Source organism: Monomorium pharaonis, chromosome 3 (assembly GCF_013373865.1).
Source record: "Monomorium pharaonis isolate MP-MQ-018 chromosome 3, ASM1337386v2, whole genome shotgun sequence".
NCBI lineage: Eukaryota > Metazoa > Arthropoda > Insecta > Hymenoptera > Formicidae > Monomorium > Monomorium pharaonis.
In genome coordinates this window covers 15,127,360-15,148,694 of record NC_050469.1, presented here as the reverse complement: position 1 = coordinate 15,148,694, position 21,335 = coordinate 15,127,360, and the positions used below count along the sequence as shown (strand labels likewise).

The following is a 21,335-nucleotide window of genomic DNA, read 5'->3' as shown; positions in this document are numbered from 1 at the left end:
AAAATATAATAACTCAATATAAGACGTCGATCGCTACGCGCAATCGAAAAAAAGAAAAAACGGTGCGAACGTAAGCACTTTGATCTTTTAAATAATGTTTTAGATTGATGTTAGAGACTCGCGCGTTCGTCACTCTCGTCTCCCTTCAGCTCGCTCGCAAAAACGAGGAGAAAAGAATCGAGGCGACGATCGAAGCGAAAACACCCTTTCGTCTCCGGGCGCTTTTCTCTTTCCAATATTCCGTAATCTACTCTCTCCTCCCCTCTTCCTCCTCTCTCTCCTTCGCTCGCGCGTCCGTGTGTTCGTTCTTGAAAGTGATTTTGAGATTCAGAAATTCAGCTGAAATTCGAATTCTACGCTCGAGGTCAAGCCAAGAGCAATGAGTTTGGTCCATCTTTTTTAATAATTACGAAACTCCCCTTTTTTATCTTTTTTTTAGTCTCTTAGAAAAGAGAGTTCAATTCTTTCATCGAGTACTTGGTACCAATATAGTCTAACTACATTCTTTCACTCTTCATATATTATAATATTTAAAAATCGTCGGACATGATAATTCGGTTTTGTTATCTCAGCCTAAGAGGATCAATATGGATTGCGAGTGATCCATGACTTTGAGGACAGACATTGCGTTAGGTACATTGCGTCAAGATGAATGAGGGAGAAAGAGAGAAAAAGAAAATTATTTGTATATAAAACATAGTACAAAATATACCGCAGAGACCAACAGTAACATCAAAATTGACGTAACTGAATAATCGTGACTATCTGACGATGTAAAAAAGTATTATTTATCTGTTTACATGTCTGTAATATAACGTTTACATTATTTAAAATTACTGATCTTAGTCCAAAATCGTATCTGAACGTGAAAATGATTGGTGCTCGCTAGAGTATAGATGTAACGAAACGCACAACACTTGAACGGAGGATTTGAGGGTGTTTTTGCGCGATCACAATGTGCCTCATTTCGATCGTTCGTTCTTTGTGCGATTGAAACCTTTTTAAATCATTGTTTAAAAGGAATAGGAGCTGTTGCTCATTCAACATAAAGATGCGTGAGCACATTTATATGCGGCGACAATTTTCACCGGAACCAAGATCTTTTCAAGATTGATTCCAACTCGCAAAGGTATAATTTGCTAATTAAGATCTATCATTGCTAAGATAGAAGAAATTTTACATTAATAGCGTGATTAAAATTTATCGTTGTATATTATATTATTTTTAATAATGAGGATTACCATTGTGTGTGGTACTCTTGTCTGCACTTTCATCTCACACCAGCGATTAATTTTACATGTATATTTTTTTAATCAAAAACCTAAATCGTTTCTATCCAAATCTACGTGAGTTTATACTTGAAATTATTGTAATATTATTACGAGTATACTAAAAACAAGTTGTACTTTTTTTCATAAATGCATCGTCGCGCGATTTAAATCGCATTGCCGACCGTTGCAGTCGATGACGCGATGATTTCTAACGTTCCTGATATTTCGATATCTTGATTTAAGAGTTGTCATCGTTTCCTTGGTCTATTAAATAAAAAAACATTTCAAATGACAAGAATGTCCAACAAGGTGATGAGTTAACAGCGAGCAAACTTTTTGAGAAAAATCTTTTTATTCCAAGTAATGTTGATCGAAAGAAGCAAGACGAAATCGAAGAAATCGAAAAATTTGAGGCGTACCGAGGGTCGCGATAAAACTAAACGAAAGAGGTAGCAGGAGACTGCGTGTCTGAGCTCTAATCTTTACGCATTCATGCTACACACACACCCACACAACGCCACGCGCGCGGTGTTACTATTATGTTATTTAAATTAACACGTTAACGATAGTACGATAATTTTTTGTTTATTTCGTTTTTAAGCGTAATAGTTATTATATCATTAGTTCTTCATCCTTTATGTATGTGTGTATGTATATATACATACATATATGTATGTATGTATATGTATTCGCAAATCTCAATAAAAAAACAATAATAAAAAGAACAAAAAAGCCATGAAAGTGTGCAGCTTCCCATTTCCTTACCACTGCCATTGCGATTTACGACAATGTACATGATGATAATTATATAATGACAAATAAACAATGTATAATATAATCTTGTTATTGTTCTATATGTCTTTTTCTTGATTGCAGAGCAGGAAGGAAATTGAATAAACAGCGGTTGTTATTTTTGCAGTTTATTTGCAATTTGTTCATATAATTGGTAACTGATTTCAGATATAACTAATGCTAGAAACCTAACAACGTATGAAATTTTATACATATTTATTTTAGTAGTGCTACACACACACACACACACACATATGTATATATATATATACGGGTGTAGTGTAAACCTTCCGTCAACGTTTACAAACAGGTAGATCGCATTAAACTGAACAGAAAAGTCCTTTACCGTTTTGCAATTTTCGCAATAGTTAATGAGTTGTTGATTACACAGGTACACAAAAAAAGGTGGTTGGTCCGGCGGACCAGAGTCAATCCTTATATATTTTAATTCGCTGAATTCAAATCCAAGTTAGAATTGCTGAATTGGCTCATTTTTTCCTAATTTTAGAAAGAAACCACTTTTTTGTGTACCTGTGTAATCAATAACTCATTAACTATTACGAAAATTGCAAAACGGTAAAGGACTTTTCTGTTCAGTTCAATGCGCTCTACCTGCTTGTAAACGTGACGGAAGGTTTACACTACGTCTGGTATATATATATATATATATATATATATATATATATATATATATATATATATATATATATATATATAAGACGACTATTTACAAATAACGCATTGAGCCATTTTTCGCGATGTATATGTACCATACTGTACAGGTCTCGGGAGAGCTGATCTACACATGGATTCCGAATACTGAGGTTTGTTCTTGATAGCTGCACTGGTGCAATAAGTTAAAATGAGAAAAAATATATTGTCTTATTTTAATTTATTGCACCAGCAGTGCAGCGTCAAAGAACAGACCTCTTACATATATATGCATATGCACATCGTACATTTTTCAGAAACGTGGCCCAATAGGCATTCGAAGGAAGTTTGGATCAGTCTGTGCGTTTGCGTTCAGACTTTGCGGAATTGTCTCTACCCTCACATGTTTCCTCTGCTTTCTCTGAAATATTTTCTTTTTCTTAATTGCGCAAAAAATATCGAACTATCGAAAATTATATCGTTGGTGACGATGACTGGCCTGCACGGCACAATTATTTGTTTCAGTAACGAATAGCATCCTATATAATCAGTACGTACTTTCCTCATTTTTTATTTAAGAAAAAAGAATGTTTTCGTACATAGAAACCTATATAAGTAATATTTTTTGACAGCAACTGCGATTTTTGCGCTAGAAAAACTACACGTACCAACACACGCACGCGTGCACACGCGCGCGCGCGCACACACACACACACACTTCATCATAGAATGTTTCTTGTGACAACGTAAAGACGTATTACGAGAAAACTTTTTAAATTTGACAAGATGTTTGCGAGTCGATGGCAGAAGTGACATATATATGGGAGAGACAAATCATTCCGAAACATTATCCAATTCCTTTTAGCACTTTTGTGAAGGATAAATAAGTTAGAAAAAAAGAAAATTGCATGCTTGCCAATGGATTAACGAAATGTGCTACAATATTCGCTAATTGAACTGTTATAAATCAACAGCTGTTTCTTCGTGCGCTTTAAAAAATAATACGATCGTTGCAACTTATATCGCGTATGTAGAAGAAGCATCGCGTTCGCCTCGAGTATCATTTCGTGATATTAGATAATTGATAAACCTTTACAAAAAGGGACCCAGCTCCGATGACCTTGACATATGTTATCAAGGTCACTCTTTTGAGTAATGTTCAAGAGATTTTAGTCTGCGCTCGTCGTTCGTTAAAAAGTTATAAACAAAAAAGTTTTATAATTTGCTGTAATTTTCTGATGTACAAGTAAAAAGAAATATGAGCAAATCTTAACAAAAGAGGACCCAGCCCCAGTGACGTGACCTTGATAACATATGTTGACCTCCTGAATTATTAACGTTATTAAAGTTATTAACAAAACAAATTTTATAAATACGATACATGATATCTCTGCTTTACTTAAAGTCGCAAACCCATGTGGTACGGAGAACGCGTGGGCGGAATGCAAGGGAAGGACTTTGCCCTCCCGCTACATTCCCGCATTAATTTTTATAAAACACGCATTTTTGTACTTCAAAATAAAAAATCTATTAATTTATGCGTGCTTCATAAAAATTAATGCGGGGATGTAGAGGGAGGACGAAGATCTGCCCTTGCATCCCGCCCACGCGTTCTCTGCACCACATGGGTTTGCGACTTTGCATAAAAAATTATAATAATAATAAATTAATAGACTTTTTTATTTTAAAGCACGCATAAATGTATGCTTTATTTTAATAATGAATTTATTATTTATCGGGGTTGGATCCCCTTTTGTTAAGATTTACCCATATTTTTTATAAGATTTAGATTAGGATAATAATAATTAGGTTTAGATTAGGATAATAATAAATTAAGATTTTCTTATTTTAACCCTTAGAAAAATTTACTTCAAATAAACTTAAAGTTTTCAAAATTACTTTAGAAATCTAAAATTTTACTGAAGAAATTTTTAGATAATTTTTAGGTAATATAAGGTATGTAAAAGTTAATCTAAAGTAATTCAAGCCTTTTCCCAAGGGAAAGCACGCAAAAATGCGTGCTTTATAAAAAAAATTAATGCGGGAATGTAAGGGGAGGGCGAAGCCCTCTCTGCGCCACATAGGTTTATGACTTTAAGTAAAACAGTGATATCATGTATCATATTTATGAAACTTTTATTGTTAAAACCTTTTTAATAAATCACGAGCGGTGATTTATAAAAATCTCTGACTAAATCACTTGAACATTACTCAGGAAGGTGACCTTGATAATATATGTCAAGATCAAGATCATCGGAGTTGGGTCCCCTTTTGTAAAGATATAACAAAAAATCGCCAATGAAAATTATCGTGAAAAGATGGATTAGCAAATATATTAGAAATGAAAACATTGCACTGTACAAAATTTATCAAGAACTCCCGAAGGATTCTTAAAGATACTTGGTCGCTCAACATGATAGCTATCTTTAAACAATAGTATGTATAATTGGCAGCGTTAACGTCGTTCGATGCGTTTGTGCATTCGTAAAGATATATATTTTGCGTAATAAAGTAATTGAGCCATATTTATCAACAGTTTGCAGTAAATAAAAAGATGTTTCTTGAATATTAAGATGCATTAATGCTCTATATATACATCGTCTACATAGATTACAATGTTCACAAATAATACAGACGCATTCTTAAAGAAAACAATTAAAACTAATCAAAGATCAATTTTGATAAAAAAAGAAAAATTTTTGAGCTCTAAAAATCAGAAAAGATTAACGATAATTGAATGTAAGATGCTTTATCAAACATGTCAATAATAAAATAACGAAACATTTTTACACAGTAAAATTTTTATTTAAAAAATCAATCTCGTCTCAAGAGAACTTTCGCAGTTAATCGCCTCTGTTAGACATTACACCAAACGCATCATTCTAAGGAAAAAAATGCAATAGATAATAATAAAATATACGGTAAAAAAAAAAATAACGTGCCCGTTGCTATACGCTAACACCGCAAATAAATACATAAATTTGGCCAAAGATATAAATCGTTTGGAAAAAGTAGGAAATTGGAATTTTCCTTCTATGCTAAAATTTTAGTCTGGTTCTACAACGGATTAGTGGAAAGCAAATTCTGCCATGTTTCCAACTTTCCAATAATGGATGGATACAGGATAAAAAAGAGAGAGGAAACACCAGTAGGGAAGTACAGCTATTGCTTATTAAAACATCTACTCTTCAAGTATAGAGAAATTATTATATCAACGAAACTGATACAATATTGTACAACAACTAAAGCTCGTTGTGGCGTTATGCAATAGCGTGTCTTTCGTCGCGCTTATAAGACGACTTACAGAGAACATGCTCCAGAATGAATTGCACCACATTAAAACTGTTGTTTAAAAAACTGTCATTCACCGCCGGCCGACGTGCCACGCAAAATTTATATTGATAACAATAAATTTCAGATTTTTCCACAAAGAAAACTGCATTGTAGGAGGTATGCAAGTTTTCTATATGGCTAGTAGGAGAGAATTGCTATAGAACAATACTCTCGAACGCAACGTATTGAAAAAATCATCGGAAAGCCCGCTTAACGCCATTCGATGTACATCGAAAATGTATGTACATACATACGCTCGTGGCATTTTATTTTTCATCTTTAAATAAAATAACCGCGAAAGACAATTACAGTAGTTTGTGTTCAGCAAGAAAATCGAAAAATAATGTTTTAATGTTACTTCCGATGGTCAAATGTTTTTCAAGTCTCAGATCTTACTGGCGTTAAGCTGCTTTCTATTTGCACGTTTATAGTTTTACCTCGATGTGCTATCTCTTTCGATATAATTGATCCTATATTCTTATTAACAAGTTATTAAATATCTATCTGTGTATATACAAACAATGTGTGCATACGCACGCGCACTTTGCGTATGTTATGCCAAAAGTTGCATTGCCGATACTGAAAGAATTTCTATCGGTGGAGAAAAATATGCAGACACATATCTCTGATGTTTCGACACTGCGAGGTACTTCGATTCAGGCCGCGGGCAAGGTGGGCGGACAATATGGAGAACGAGAAGCTGGCGAGAATGTTAGCACTTAACTCATGGGCGCGCGATAAGATTGCTATTAGCGCCGTTAATAATAAAAAATTCAAAAATTTTAATTAAAAAGAACTAGATTTATAACGATATATTAAAATAATTTTTTAAACAGTAAAAAATATATAATAATTATATATGTGTGTATATATATATATATATATATATATATATATATATATATACACACACACACACTCAAATTATAAAAGAATAGGATTGAAACAATTATATTATCTAATAAATTTGATTAAGACTGAAATCCATTGTCTATCAGAACCATCGACTTTGAATAGAATTGATATTGTCGCATAAATAAATCAAGCGCGGCATTTAAAGAGTAAGACCAACAATTATGCTTTTGTAATTAAACGTATAAAACCCGTTGCAAAGACTCGATTCTCTAGAGAGAGACTATAAGGAGAGTGGTGCAAATAATGCATATATATTACACGCGCGCGCGCGTGTGTGTATGTGTGTATGCGTGCGCGCGCGTGCGCTTGTGTACGCTTATTATATATGTAAGGTGCACATATACATATAAATATAACCAAAAGATGTACTAAAAACAGATTAACAGATTTCCGGTGAATCCGTTTCTTATAGTCTCCTCTCATTTCTCAATTTTGCAATGTTAAAAAAACAAATGGCTTAAGAATTTAGAAGAATAATTTTTAAGCTCTATTGACACTTCTTTCATAATTTGTCATTTTTATCGATAAATTTTAAATTCCTGGCCTCATTTTTATAGCATACATGTATATGTTAATAAAATATTGCAAATCGGAAATATAATTATGATTGTATGTATGTAAGTCATTGGACTAGTAAAAAATCTTCTAAGATTATTGCTAAACAAAAGATCAATTAAAAAGCCGTGTGCACGTTCATTGTGTTATTAGGTATCTTGCGTAGTCGCGCGTTGCATACTGAGTCAGTGCCGTAAGTAGATTACCAGCATGAATCAGACTCGCAGGCGATATATGATATGACCAAATTACCGTACGTACATATTATTCCGATTATTATATATTACATAAGGAGGTTCCAGTACTACTTAATCAATAAGCAATTTTTTCTTAAAATTATGTATTAAAACTAATAATATAAGAACATTATCAACAATATCTAATTTGTTAATGTCACTGTACATACATATTATTAATTTCATGTTATTAAATATTTTTGAAATGACAAAATCAAAGTTAAAGTCGTTAATTTTACGTAAAAACCAACAGCAGATAATGAAATGTGAACATAACATTTATTTACTACTATGTCTTAAATAAAATATAATCTAAATAAAAAATATATAAATTAATATTTTCCATCATAAATTTATTTTTACTTATTACATCAAATGTATATATTACCATAATTTATATTAAACTTTGCAACACTGTATTATACTTAAGAGTTAGTAACACTGCATTAAGCATATTTAGTGCGGATAATGCACCATATATTTTTAGCAATCAAAAATATTAAAAAAGAAATTGATAGATTTGGTCATTTCAAGTTATATATTATACATGTCTTTTGCACTCAAAATAGTGCATACGATACAAATAAATAAATAAATGTACCTTTCGTATGTTTATTACAGTGGAACCCCGCATTAGCGGATTGTTCGGGGCTCTGGTCCGCTAACGCGGGGTTATCTCCTATTGCTTGGTTTCACTCCCACTCCGTGAAATTCAGGGACGTAACGGTATTGCCAACTAACCAGTTAATGTTTACGCTTAAGACTAAATGTATTCGACCATAAAATTGCAAGCAGAGCATCTTAGATCAAGTCAATCGTATCTATAGCCGTCCGAAAAACTCACATCTCGTATCTCTGTAATAAATTGTATTCCCGAATATTTTATATTCCCTACACTTCTAATTTATTATTATTTTCCAACATATAATTTATAAATAAAATATTATCAAATTAGAAATCCAACTTTGATTGCAATCGGTGTTCCTTTTTTTATGTGATTACATTTAAACAATTTATTTTAAATTAGTGTTGGCTATTTTATTTACATGTGCGTGAATTTTTCAAATAAAAATTTATATAAGAATATATTTTTATTTATATTACACGAATAATATTTTAAAACAATTTTTTGAGACAATTTTTAATGACCATGTAGACAAAATAATAAATTCTTAAATTTAAAAAAATATTAGCCATTTCTTAGTCTTAAATGAATTAATTACAGATTAAAATCTTGCACAAATCTTTAAGAATACGTCGTAACTGCTTACATACTATGTGACTGCATTGCTATCCCCACACACGCTACTCATGTGGGCCGAGTGCATATGGAGGGGATAGTTTCCGCTAACGCGGAGTACGCTAACGCGGGGTTCCACTGTACGTCTAACTGATTGTCAATTCAATTGGTTCGAAACATTTCGATTTTATAAAAAATGATGATGTACCAAAATTATAAGTATATTTTAAATTGGCTAACTCAGCTAACTCTGATAGGTCCATAACGTTATTACGTCACTACACATGCGTTGCCTATTTCTGAAAAATATTCTTTTCTTTATCAAAAAATAGTATAAATTTTTCTCAAATTATACGATCAATTTAAATAGAACTTTATTAGAACAAACTTAAATGTTTACTTTCTATTGTAATTAGAATATTTTTTAACTTTTTGTCCTACATGAAAATATCTGAAATAATTTTTTTTTTAGATATTGTTGATATAATTAACTTTCGAATTTCATCTTGTATATATATGTATATATATATACAAGGTGAGTAAAAAGTACCAGACCGGTAAAATATCTCGAAAAATATAGGAGATACGGAAAAATGTTTCAGACAAAAGTTGCGGTATTTGAACTTTGTCAACTCATATCTCGAAAAGTACTTAACAAAAAAAAAGTTTATCGATAGTGTTTTGAAAAAGTCTCGAAGTCAGCTACAGAAACATGTAATCAGAAATAGCGGGTTCCGTTTAAAAAAATATTTTTTCAAAAATAAATTTTATCATTATATAGTCCTTTTTAAACTGTACAACTTTTGTCTAAAACATTTTTCCGTATCTCCCATATTTTTCGAGATATTTCATCGATCCGGTACTTTTTACTCACCCTGTATGTATATATATACATATATATAATTATAGATCTGTCTTACATTTTATTAAATGTTAGAACCTCCTTAATGTCATCATTCTCCTCTTCTTATACAATAATTAAATTTAAATTTCATTTAATTTAAATCGTATATATTATAATAAAGTTGTAACAAATTAAGATAAAATTTTCAATTACAATTCCGACTTCCGTTGAGCTTAGAATGTTATCCCGCGATTGCATCTTTTAATGTTAATAATCTTAAAACAGCAAAGTTACGTGTTACTTTTGTCGCATTTTGAAAGGAATAACATTATGTTATTCCTTGTAGTTTAACGGTACAAAAAGGTTATATCATATACAGCACATCTTTCAGAAAATTTTCTGAAAGACATCTGACAGAAGATATTTTTCAAATATCTTTCAGAAAGCTTTCTGAAAGATGTGTGCTGTGTGGGATCTAAAGTCTTATTGCAAGTTGTGTGAAAACTGCTGTTGGTTTATATCAACAGATGAATAGCATGTGGTCCAAAAGATACAATTTATTGTTAGCCCATTATCCGTTTGCCCACGGTAAGAAATCTTTCAGAGTACTAAATACGGCATCGACGCGTTCGACGCATGCGTTTTTCATCATTTTTCTACGAGCGCACAAGGATAAAATACGACGCGTGACTTCTCGCCAGGCAAGACTCTGTGCATCGCAAAGTCGATATATCATCAGGTCGTCACCAATGACATCCTACAACACCGGCTCAGCTTGGTCTTGACCCAATACCGCCGTCTAGGTCTCCAGACCCGGCACCAGACTGTGGAAGGTCTGTATGTCATGGAAAGCGCGGCCGCAACTCTGATTGTTGTTGCGCTCGAACTTGGTGAGATCGAAGTGCTCGTCCAAGGATTGCAATTCGGCCAGTCGTTCCTCGAGAGTCTTTGCAGAGTCGGCGAATCTGGAAAAGTCGCAAAGCCGATCGGGATCGACTACATCGGCCACTTCCATCATGTCGGTTTCCGGTCTCGAAAGTTGCGCGTTCGCGTCGTTGAGATCTCCGACGACGGGGAAGAGCACGGAGTGACAACTCGTCGCGCCGTCGACGCTATTGCCGTTGTTAGTCGTGACCGAGGTGCTACCTACGCACCCGATGATCGTGCCGTTCGATCGCACGTCAACCACGCTGTCGTTTAGTCGATCCTCTGGGAAACCCAAATGATGACTGCCGTTGTGATGTGATCCTATTGCTTCTGGCTGAATCTCGTCAATGTGCGAGAGCAAACGTGGCGTTGGCGGCAAGATGTAGAAATCGAATACGTCGTCCTGTAAGTCCAAATCATCGTGCCTATGCCGCTTAGCATTGAGTCCGTCGTTTCTTGAATCATCGGCCAGCCTACGTATCATTACACAAATAATGTCAACATGAGAATTACTTGATGATTGACAATGGATTGTAGGGGTAAAGTTACGTTATACGACTCGAAAACTATAATGTCAAAAGAAAGGCTCAAATTATAATTTAACGTTATTCTACATTCTATTCTGGTGGTGATAGTGGTGATGGCGTACCTCTTCCTCGAGGAAGTTTCCTCATCCGTTACGTCGGCGATGAGGCTCCCAGTGATGTTATTTTCCTTGCTGACGTCGTCCATGTACGATGTCACCACTGGAAGTGTACCGTAACTTCGTGTCTTTTCGTCCCGATTTTCACGCTGCAGCCGTCGTACCGCGTTATTTATGAGAACCGATCGGCACAAGCTCGCTTCCGGGTCCTCGATTCTTTTCAGCTTGCCAGCAGAAATCTTGAGCAGACGGCGACGTTCCTCGCGAGCGCGATATTTGGCGGAGATCATCGTGGGTCGACTCCTGCGGATCACCAGATCCTCCTCCAATCTCATTTTAGAATCTGCATCAATCAAAAGAAAGACACATTATTTTTATTGTCATAGTCACTGCAGCTAAGGTTAATAGCTATTAAGGACTCGAGCTTCTTTTCTACACTTATATATCCCACACAGCACACTTTATACTGAGGATATCCCCAGGTTATCGAGATATCCAATTGGACTTATTACAATCCCATGGATGTCCTACGGTTATTGCGATATCCCTCGGATATCTGATGGATATTGCGATATTCTGTGCTGTGTGAGATTCTTCTCACGATAAAATCAAATACAAAGCGCTGTTTTACAATAAGAATACTATGCTTTGTTATATGTACAGGTGGAACCGCCTAGTTTTGTCATTCCGCATTTCAATATACTTATTTTTAAACTAAAGCGTTTAACGTGTTTGTACAAATTGTTATTAATGAGTAACTGACAGATAAATAAACTTTGTTTTTATTCAAATTTGTTTGATGATTCAACGAGTCATTTATGCGATCATTCGCGTCAATACCTCTAAATATATACATGACAAAAATATTCTATGAACTCCATACAGTGACTCGCGATAAAAAGAATATCTGATAATTGCCAATTTATGTTTTATAGAGTAAATAATTTTAACGTGTACGATAATTCATTTAATTTATTTCATAAACTTACAAAGTATCTCTAGGAAAAAACATTCTATCGAATAAATTGCCCTTTTACCGAATAAATAATTTTTAATGGTCAATGTTTTATTTATACCATATAATTTTTAATGGTCAATGTTTTATTTATAATTCAATAGAAACTCTTTATACGCGACGTCAATACATTTTTATTTATGCTTGTTACGAAAGAAAAAAAGAGAAAAAGAAAGAGAGGGGGGGGGGGAGACTGACTGACTGACTGACTGATTCTAACGGTATGTGGGAACTATATACATATATGTAATACTCATGACTATATGAAACGCACAAGAATGCGCGAGCGACTCTAGAAGGTTAGCGGTACGTAAATACGCGTTTACGCATTTACATGTTACGTGTAGCGCGTTCGTGCACTACGCCAATGATGAACGAGAGGTCTCTTTTTCTTTTCCCCTATCGTCATCGTCGTCCGCGACTGATCCAGTTATACGGCGATGCTTCCGTCTTTCTTTCATCGTTTCGTGCCGGAAGGGGAGAAATATGCGTACTGTTATCACACGTTTTATAATCGTCGACAATGACGATGATGACAATCGAATTGTTTCACGAATCATTGCGCGGCTCAATGAAATCGCGTTGCTAACAATCGTGACGAATATTGTCAATCATTATTACGATGGACATTTTTTTCCGTTTGATTTTTTGAAAGCTCAAGTCCTCCTCGATTTTTGTATAAAAGATAATTTTACGATGCTTAAAAAAAACAGCAATACTGAATATTGAATATCGAAAATGGCAGACAGATATCTCTGTAATAATTTGATCTGCGCTAAATATTGAAGCGTTTTCGTGTGGACAGTATCTGAAATCGTCATTTCCCACACAGCAAAAATTGACCCGAGGTACGTCCACGGGATGTATCTCGAGGGATTTAAAACAATCGGAATACATCCGTGAAAATCTATCCCAAGACATCCTGATAATGTATTGAGGATGTCCGCTTATAAAATATCTATACGCAATTAAAAACCAGGCAAGTATTATCACTTTTTTTTTTGTTCAGTACTCTACGATTCTTTAATATGATTAGTTTTTGCCTTTGATTTATATCAAGATCTAAGTGTAGAAGCCAATCATAATAAAAAATCATTAAATGTAAGATATTAAGAACGCAAAAGTACATACGTAAATGATTTTTAACGTACATGATTTGAAATTGATAAAATATTTTGAGAAATAAATTTAAGTAAAAAAAAAAATTTTATAGATACTTTAATTATAGTCGGAAAGGCAATTGAAAAATATTTAATATTAATAAAATATCTTTAGCATATAATAAGAAATATACTTTGTTTTAACCCAGTGGAAATCCTTTCGGATTCCCCGCCCCCTTCAGAAAGGAAACAATAGGGATATGTGGTGTCACCACTAAAACCACTGGGGTCAGATTTCGCGGGCGCTAGTGAAGAATTGCATCTGCAAAACTTCTGGATCGTCCTCGCGCCAAGGGTCGCAATTGATGCGGCCCTCGCACTAGATAAGAAATATACATAATTTTTTAAATTATTTTAGTAATAAAAAATAATAGTGATAACAAATCTTTTTAAACACATATTAACACATAAAAAGATAATTAATTTCAACTTGGACGTAGTACATGGAATGTCCAAAAGATAGACAATACTTAGGATATCCGATTTATGTGCAAAAAAAGGGATATCTTATTTAAGTTTCATTTCAGTCTCGCGATAGTGGACTTATATGTATATCCATGGAACAGTAGTGCTATATGGGTTATTTACTTCCTAGCGTGATCGTGAGATCATTTCATTATTTTTGATTTTCGACAGGTATACATAACACGCGCTACAGTCGATTGGAACAGCGGTGACTACAATTCTGGCTAATTCTCAGTCTCCAACCGATCCTACATTTTAGCGTGAAAATTGTTAATCTGCCGTTCCACTGATTGTGAGATCAGCCGAATACTCATATAGCCACGGTCATCTATTTTCTTGTAAAAAGTCTTTCGCTTAATAGATTGCGCACACGCCACGCGACTCAAGAAAGTCGATTAGAAGGTGCGACAAGGCTCAAGGATCGATTTTCATTTCATAATTTATTTCTTTCGCTAAAGCTAAAGAAATAAATTACCTCTTCTAATTAATTTGTAACATTTAATATCAAGCTTTCACAACTTATGACGAGTTTTTCACTCTGTGTCACTCATAAAATCGGGAATAACCGTTTCAAGGAATGGCCGCATTTAAGTTTTGAGTCACTTCGTACCAAGAAATGAGAATAATCGAAAGCAAGGATTCTCGCCACGCTACCGAAAGATGTCGCGTTGAGTATCTCTTCTCTAAAGTTCCTATAAGGAGAGTTGTGCCAATACCGCTCTCGATTGTGATTGGCTCCGCCATTTTCCGTTAAACTTCCAATAGTTTCAGCCATTTCCAGCACAATTTGGCAATCTTGGTATAGCTATCATCAATGCATTAACATCAGTATTTTGTGTATCCATATATAAAGCAAAGTGTTTATATTGAAGGTATTTTAATTATACTATTAAAATTGTAATATAATTGTAAATAAAATTAATGTGATTGAAAATGCTGTGGAATAAAAGAAGGATATATTTGTAAATGTAATCTCAAAAATGCTAAAGTTTTTCAGCATTTTTAAGATTACATTTACAAATATATCCTTCTTTTATTCCACAGCATTTTCAATCACATTAATTTTATTTACAATTATATATCTACATGTACAAATATATATATACATATATATATATAATATCTTGGATTAATATTAAAAATAGAAAATGCCGAATTGTGTATATAGTTTTTGGATGCTATAATACATCAAAAAAAGGTGCAATAATGCATATGTTTCCACAAGCTTTAGAACGTTGAAAAATATGGATTAGAAAATGAAATAAGACTTGAATAAGACTTGAAATTTGCCGCCTTTACATGCTATGAAACGGAAAATAGCGACTTCCGTTACATTGGCACAACTCTCCTTATAGGAACTCTACTCTTCTCTAGAGACCCTCAAAGAGAGACTGGCCACGTCCCCAAAATGGCGGTTACACATACGTGAACTTGTGTGTGCGTTGTGTACCTTTTAATCGCATATGTATTGTAAATCGTGTAAATAACATTTTTTATGCCTGTTTGCGCTGGTAAACAGGATTCCTTATTGGTGTCGCCATCTTAGAGGCCACCCAATCCGATGGAGACTAAGAATGGCCAGTCTCTCTTTGAGGATCTCTACTCTTCCCGCGCGCTTACAAAATGGCCATTGCGACCCATCGCGCTAACCTGATTACGTTCAAGAAATAAGGAATTCAGCGGCCGTCACACTTGTTGTAAATCGTCCGTCACGGCGCAAAAAGGTGATTATTTGCGATCGTTTTTCGTAAATAAAGCTTCAAATAAAGCCGCTCACTTTTCTTGACCGATTTAACTATATATGTAAGCGAGATTGAAATAGATATCATAAAATACAAAAAAAATGCTTAACCCTCTGCCTACACACCTTATTTTTCTCCCGATTCCTACACACAAGGGTTACGCTAACCCCAAAATTTCGTTGACTTATATCTCCAAATGTATTTAATCAATTTTTACTTCTTTTTTTTTTAATCGAAAGGAAAAAATCTCAGAATTATGATGGTCTTGGCTGAAAAGAAGATATTAAAAGAAAAGATTTTTTTAAAAGAATGAGAAAGGAACGAAAAATTTTTGTAAAAATTTTCCTTTTTTTCAAACACCCGTATTTATTAGAAAAATATAGATAAAGTAATTAAAATGGTGATCAATGGAAAGGGGAAGAGTTTTATTTTAAGAATCTATTGTTAGTTTTTTGATTCTGTTCAAAAAATAAATTTATTTCGTAATGTGAATTTAGTAAAAAATGAATGAAGTTTAAACACAATAGTAGAAGAAAATAGTAATATTTATTTTAAAAACATAATTATTAATACACAAAAACATAATTATTAATACAAAAAATATTTATTACAAAAGATTTTATTTGTTATAAAAAAAATTTTTAATTTGTAATTTGTAATGTAAAATAAAGTATGCTACAATTGCAGCATATTTTCGCAAAATAATCGCGACATTGATAATATATATAAATACTATATGTGTAAATGATACGTAATTAACAAAAAAATAATTTTTACTTACCCTTCCTAAAAATTTGGAACTTTTCCATTTTTTGTTACGTTCCCTACACACGGGATAACTGTAACGGAGTAACCCCAACACAAACTTTCGATGGTCCTACTTCTGTTGTTTTCTGAACATTGACAACACCCAAAGAGGAATAAATAGAGCACAATTCAAACTCCCCCCCCCCCAATCCCAGCGTCCTCTTGCTAAATACTTTTAAGTAGCGGACATTTCAAAATCGACTGGGGTTACCGTAACCCCATGTGTAGGCAGAGGGTTAAATCCCAAAATCGATTCAAATGCAAGATTCTAAGTGGTTGAAACCGCTTACATACGACCAATGTTGCCAACAGTTGGAAAAAAAGATAGCTAACCAGTATCTTAAAAAAGCTAGATAATAGCTGAATTAACGGTAAGGAAAATATAATATTATAGCTATAAACAATAGCTGAAATTTAATCCGAGGTCTATTATTATAAGTTTATTATTATAAGTCTGTTATTATATTAACAATATTTTTAAAGAGTTAAAAATGAGAAAAGTGAACTTTTTTCAAGCTTTTTAGATCTGTACTAATAAATATACTTATTTAATTTTTAATCTAAATCGTGTATTTTTGTTACATAATACAAACTAATCATACTAGAGAGTAGAGACTTTATGAAGTTGTAAGTCGTAAGATATTAACCAATCATATTTGAATTTAAAGAAGAATAATTGAATATGATTGGCGATTTCTTATGACTTGCGATTCTATTATAGAGAAGCCTGTGCTTTTGCGTTTTCGTTCGCATGCATACGTATAAAAAAGAGAACATTTAAATATTTTTTCTTTCCTTAAGAGGATGCTGGAGTCGTCTGTTTTACCGATTGAACGTTATTATTTTTAATTAAGCCTATTTTTTTACTGATTTCATAGAATTAAAAATCCTTCTCCAGAATTAAAGTATAGACAATAACAAATAGTGCCTACTACCTATAATATTATGTAAAAAACAAAAAAGTTAGAAAATTATATTTTTGTGCAGTCGCCTCGTATCTTTCATCTGTAACACATAAGTTTTAAAGACTTTGTACGTACAAATAACTAGTACGCACTAATCTTATTACATAAAAGAATAATAAAATGCTTGCAGAAATGAGCTAGAAGCTTTGGTGTAAGAAAAAAGTCTCAGAGAAAATTTCGTATATGTGTGAGTGAGAAATCGGTCCGAGGCGGTCCGAGGATAGAAACAGAGCACTAGTTTAATTCACAGATTAATATTAATATATGTATTTTAATTCTGGAAAAGAATTTCTAAATCTATAAAAGAAATATATATAAAATTTTATTAATGATGTACACGAATGACTTTACGACCTCGATCAAGTTTCAGAGGCAGTCCAGCATCCCCTTAACTTTATAAGAAAAAAGCTAGAAAAATGGCTAATAGCAAAATTCATTTTTAGCAAGCTAGATGAAAGAAAAAATAGCTAGATCTAGCTACAAAATAGCTAAATTGGCAACACTGCATACGACCTGTCTGAGTATGTACGCGTGATCTTTGTCATTGAGCATGCAAGAGATCTTTTTGCTTCATCCTTATATTATAAAATTTTTGGTTCGATATCAGTCCAATGAGAAAGAGTAAGAATGAGAAAGAGTTAGAGGAGGGGAGGAAGGAGAATGTTGTACGCCATGCCGATTTTACGGTCGAGGTGTGCCTAGACTAACTTTCTCCGCGAGGGAAAAACCGTCATGGATACGCATTACCTAACCTAACCTGACGCGCCAAGCCGCAGGCATTGACTTCCCCCCCCCCCCTCCACCCGAGATTCCTTCTCACCCTTTCCCATTGCGACCATCGCCCTTCCAACTTCCTCTTTCCCATCATTTGTTTACATACGTTACCATATTGTCATAGTCCTACCGACCTCACGTGCATTCCTCTTCGTTGCCAGTGTCATTGTTAATCTTAAGCCTTCGGCACACGATACGATTTTTCATGCTAGATCACATACAAAGCGTCTTAATATGTGTCTTGATTGGCCCGGATAATCATGTCACCAATCGTAAGCCAATGAGGATACGTAATAAGACACCTCGTATGCAATCTAGCATGGAAAATCATGTGCCGAAGGCTTAAGATTAACTTTACTTTAAGCCTGTATCGTCTTGTGTACCTTTTTAATGCGATAGATGAATGTTGTGTATTTAAATTTAAAAGACAAATATTTTAATTTTCAAAATTTTGTAATAAAAGAGATATTTTGACGTACGAACTGACGAAATATTCTTATTTGCTTATCGATGAATACTGAAAGAGTTGAAAATTCTCTTTTTAAGCATATTAAGCATATTCGTGATGAAATTCGACGTTCAGAGATATAAATGTTACATTTTGCGTAATCGTGAAAATTTCAACAAAGTTACTTTAGTTCACAGATGGGTAAGCCGAACTTTGTCTTTAAATTTTTATCAAATTACGTTAAACAAATTCCGATTGTAAAGATTTTGTATCACATCGGTATGTTTTTTTCATGACCGATCTTAACGCTCAGATCGCATTTAATATTGCATAAAACAAATATAAGTAAGAAAATCCAAAAAATTAAATTGTGAGTTTTTAAAACTTTTCTTGAATATCCAGGCGTTATAAAACCGTAACGTTAATTCGTACAATTATAATGCGATGTATAATAATGATATTAAGCTATTAAACTCATCGACCGTCCAAAGAACATTGTGAAAAAATGCAATTCTCCGACTATGTTTTATCGAGGAAAAAGCGCATCGTATCACGCACTGAATATTATGTCATCGTCGCACAGCGTTGGCAATTAAACGATGCTCGAAACTCGATTAAATTTAGATTCTTTTGTATCTATGCGCCATCTTAATATTGAGCCATCAAAAGAGGACAATTAAGCGAAATTCTTTCGAATAACGATGCTTTAGAATTAACACATTTAGAAATATGTATCTTGCATTATATACTTATAAATTTATTACGAAACAATAGAAAAAATACATTATGCATAATTAAATGATTTCATGTACACACACACACATGCGCGCGCGCGCGCGCACGCACTGCACACTTAACTAAGTAAAGTTTAAAGGAACATAATATTGATATATATCTTCTTATGATTTGTACATTGTGAAATTAAATTGTTTTAAGCAAATATCTCTATGTACTCATAATATAAAAAATACTCCAAAACTATTAAAGTCAAAAGTTAAAAATGGCGATCTAATAACAATCGATTCAGTCATGACTGTTTGAAAGCGGCAGCAATAGGGTGAACTACCCCCCCTAACCACAATACAAGCTTCCATCGTTGCACAATAGTAAACGATATTTCTCACTATGAATATGTTTACATCACTAAACCGAGTATTTTCACTGTATCTTTACGCAAAACTTGTATATGTTTTCAAAAATATAATTGCAAAAACCTTAACTTTGAGACTTTTACAAAGAATTTTTTAGAATTGTACAAGAAATCTTACTTTTCGTAAATAAATTTTAAATAACTCGAGCAAATAGGATTTTTTTAAGTTGCTGATTAAAATTGTTACTTTAATTCAATCTGATATCTATCGAGAGATTTTCTCGAGTGATTATTATAGACGTCTATAATCTATGATATTTCATATGAATACTGTGAGGGTAAAGTGTATAAATCTGGCTTCTCAGAAAAATTGCGCGCGCGCGTGTACGTTTATATATACCTACATATACATTTAACAATTCTTTCTACAGTTTCCACGAGAAAGTTTGATAGTAAATAAAAAAAATTTAGTAAAAGCGCGATACAGCGAGAACGATGTCCCGTATTTGCAGCATTTTTGCGGCGTTGATGAAACGCGCCAGTCAATAGCCATATTACATATGCTCCGGATAACTCGGATAATCACGTAACGTACGTAGTAGTAGTGTAGAGCGGCCACTCATAATTCGTGAGCGTTATTCGAGCGTACCCCGTCGTTTGGTCGACGTACGCTATCGATATTCCGAAACGAGAGACGTCCGGCGTCGGCAGCATCGGTGGTGGTGGGGTAGTAGTAGCGACGGCGGCGGCGGCGGCGGCGGGCGGTGCCATATTGAACGAGAGAGACTCGAGAGCGAGCGAACGGCCGAGCGGGAGAGAGAAAGAGAGAAATAGAAAGCGATCTCGCGTGCGGGAACGAACGGCCATGACGACGGCCCGTTGCCCGATCCGTTCTCTGTAGGGGCCTTGGAAGGAATGCAATAGATAAAAAGAAATCGTGGTCGACCGTGCGCTTATAAATAAATCTCGCGGAGTGATCCGCGAGAGTACTGTTGACGTGACGTTGGCGTCGTCGTCCATTTCAACAGGGTCACTTTATCCTTCTCCTTTCCTCCTATGTGTCAAAAGCTGCATTAATGTTGCGTTATTATCAAATTTTCACCACATTAAGTACAGTAAAATTTTAACTAATATTTCTGCAAAGTTATGTATATATTTATATTAATTAATTAGAAAATATTATGTCATGCACGGAAATTATAATATTTGCAAAACGAATACTCAACGTGCATTGGAAAATTAATAAGCATCGAGCAATACTCTCAAACATTTTAAATCAATTTTGGATACCCATAACAATTAAATTGGAAACCTCTTTTAAAAATATCAAACAATAATAATTATTATTATTATCTTCTTAATTTCTAATTCCTATATAATATATTTTAAAATTTTTTTTACTTTAGAAACGAGAAAATTGTATAATGAATAGTGATAATTAAACATTCCGTGTAATAAAAAT

The 21,335-nt window shown here is 33.8% G+C and overlaps 1 protein-coding gene across 5 annotated transcripts in view; it reads right to left on the bottom strand.

Moving 5' to 3' along the window:
- Positions 1-9,027: 9,027 nt before the first annotated feature.
- The window catches only part of LOC105833277, a 120,431-nt gene continuing 108,123 nt past the window's right edge, over positions 9,028-21,335 (bottom strand). For 4 of the 5 annotated variants that reach the window (XM_036284992.1, XM_036284996.1, XM_012674903.3 and 1 more), the window contains 2 exons: positions 11,414-11,750; positions 9,028-11,237 (listed from right to left, as the gene is read on the bottom strand). In XM_036284992.1, the coding sequence (XP_036140885.1) occupies positions 10,637-11,237; positions 11,414-11,750 (938 nt within the window). In that variant the 3' untranslated portion in view covers positions 9,028-10,636. Of the gene's footprint in view, positions 11,238-11,413; positions 11,751-20,468; positions 20,980-21,335 lie in introns of those variants that run through there. The other variant, XM_036284993.1, reaches the window with a different exon arrangement.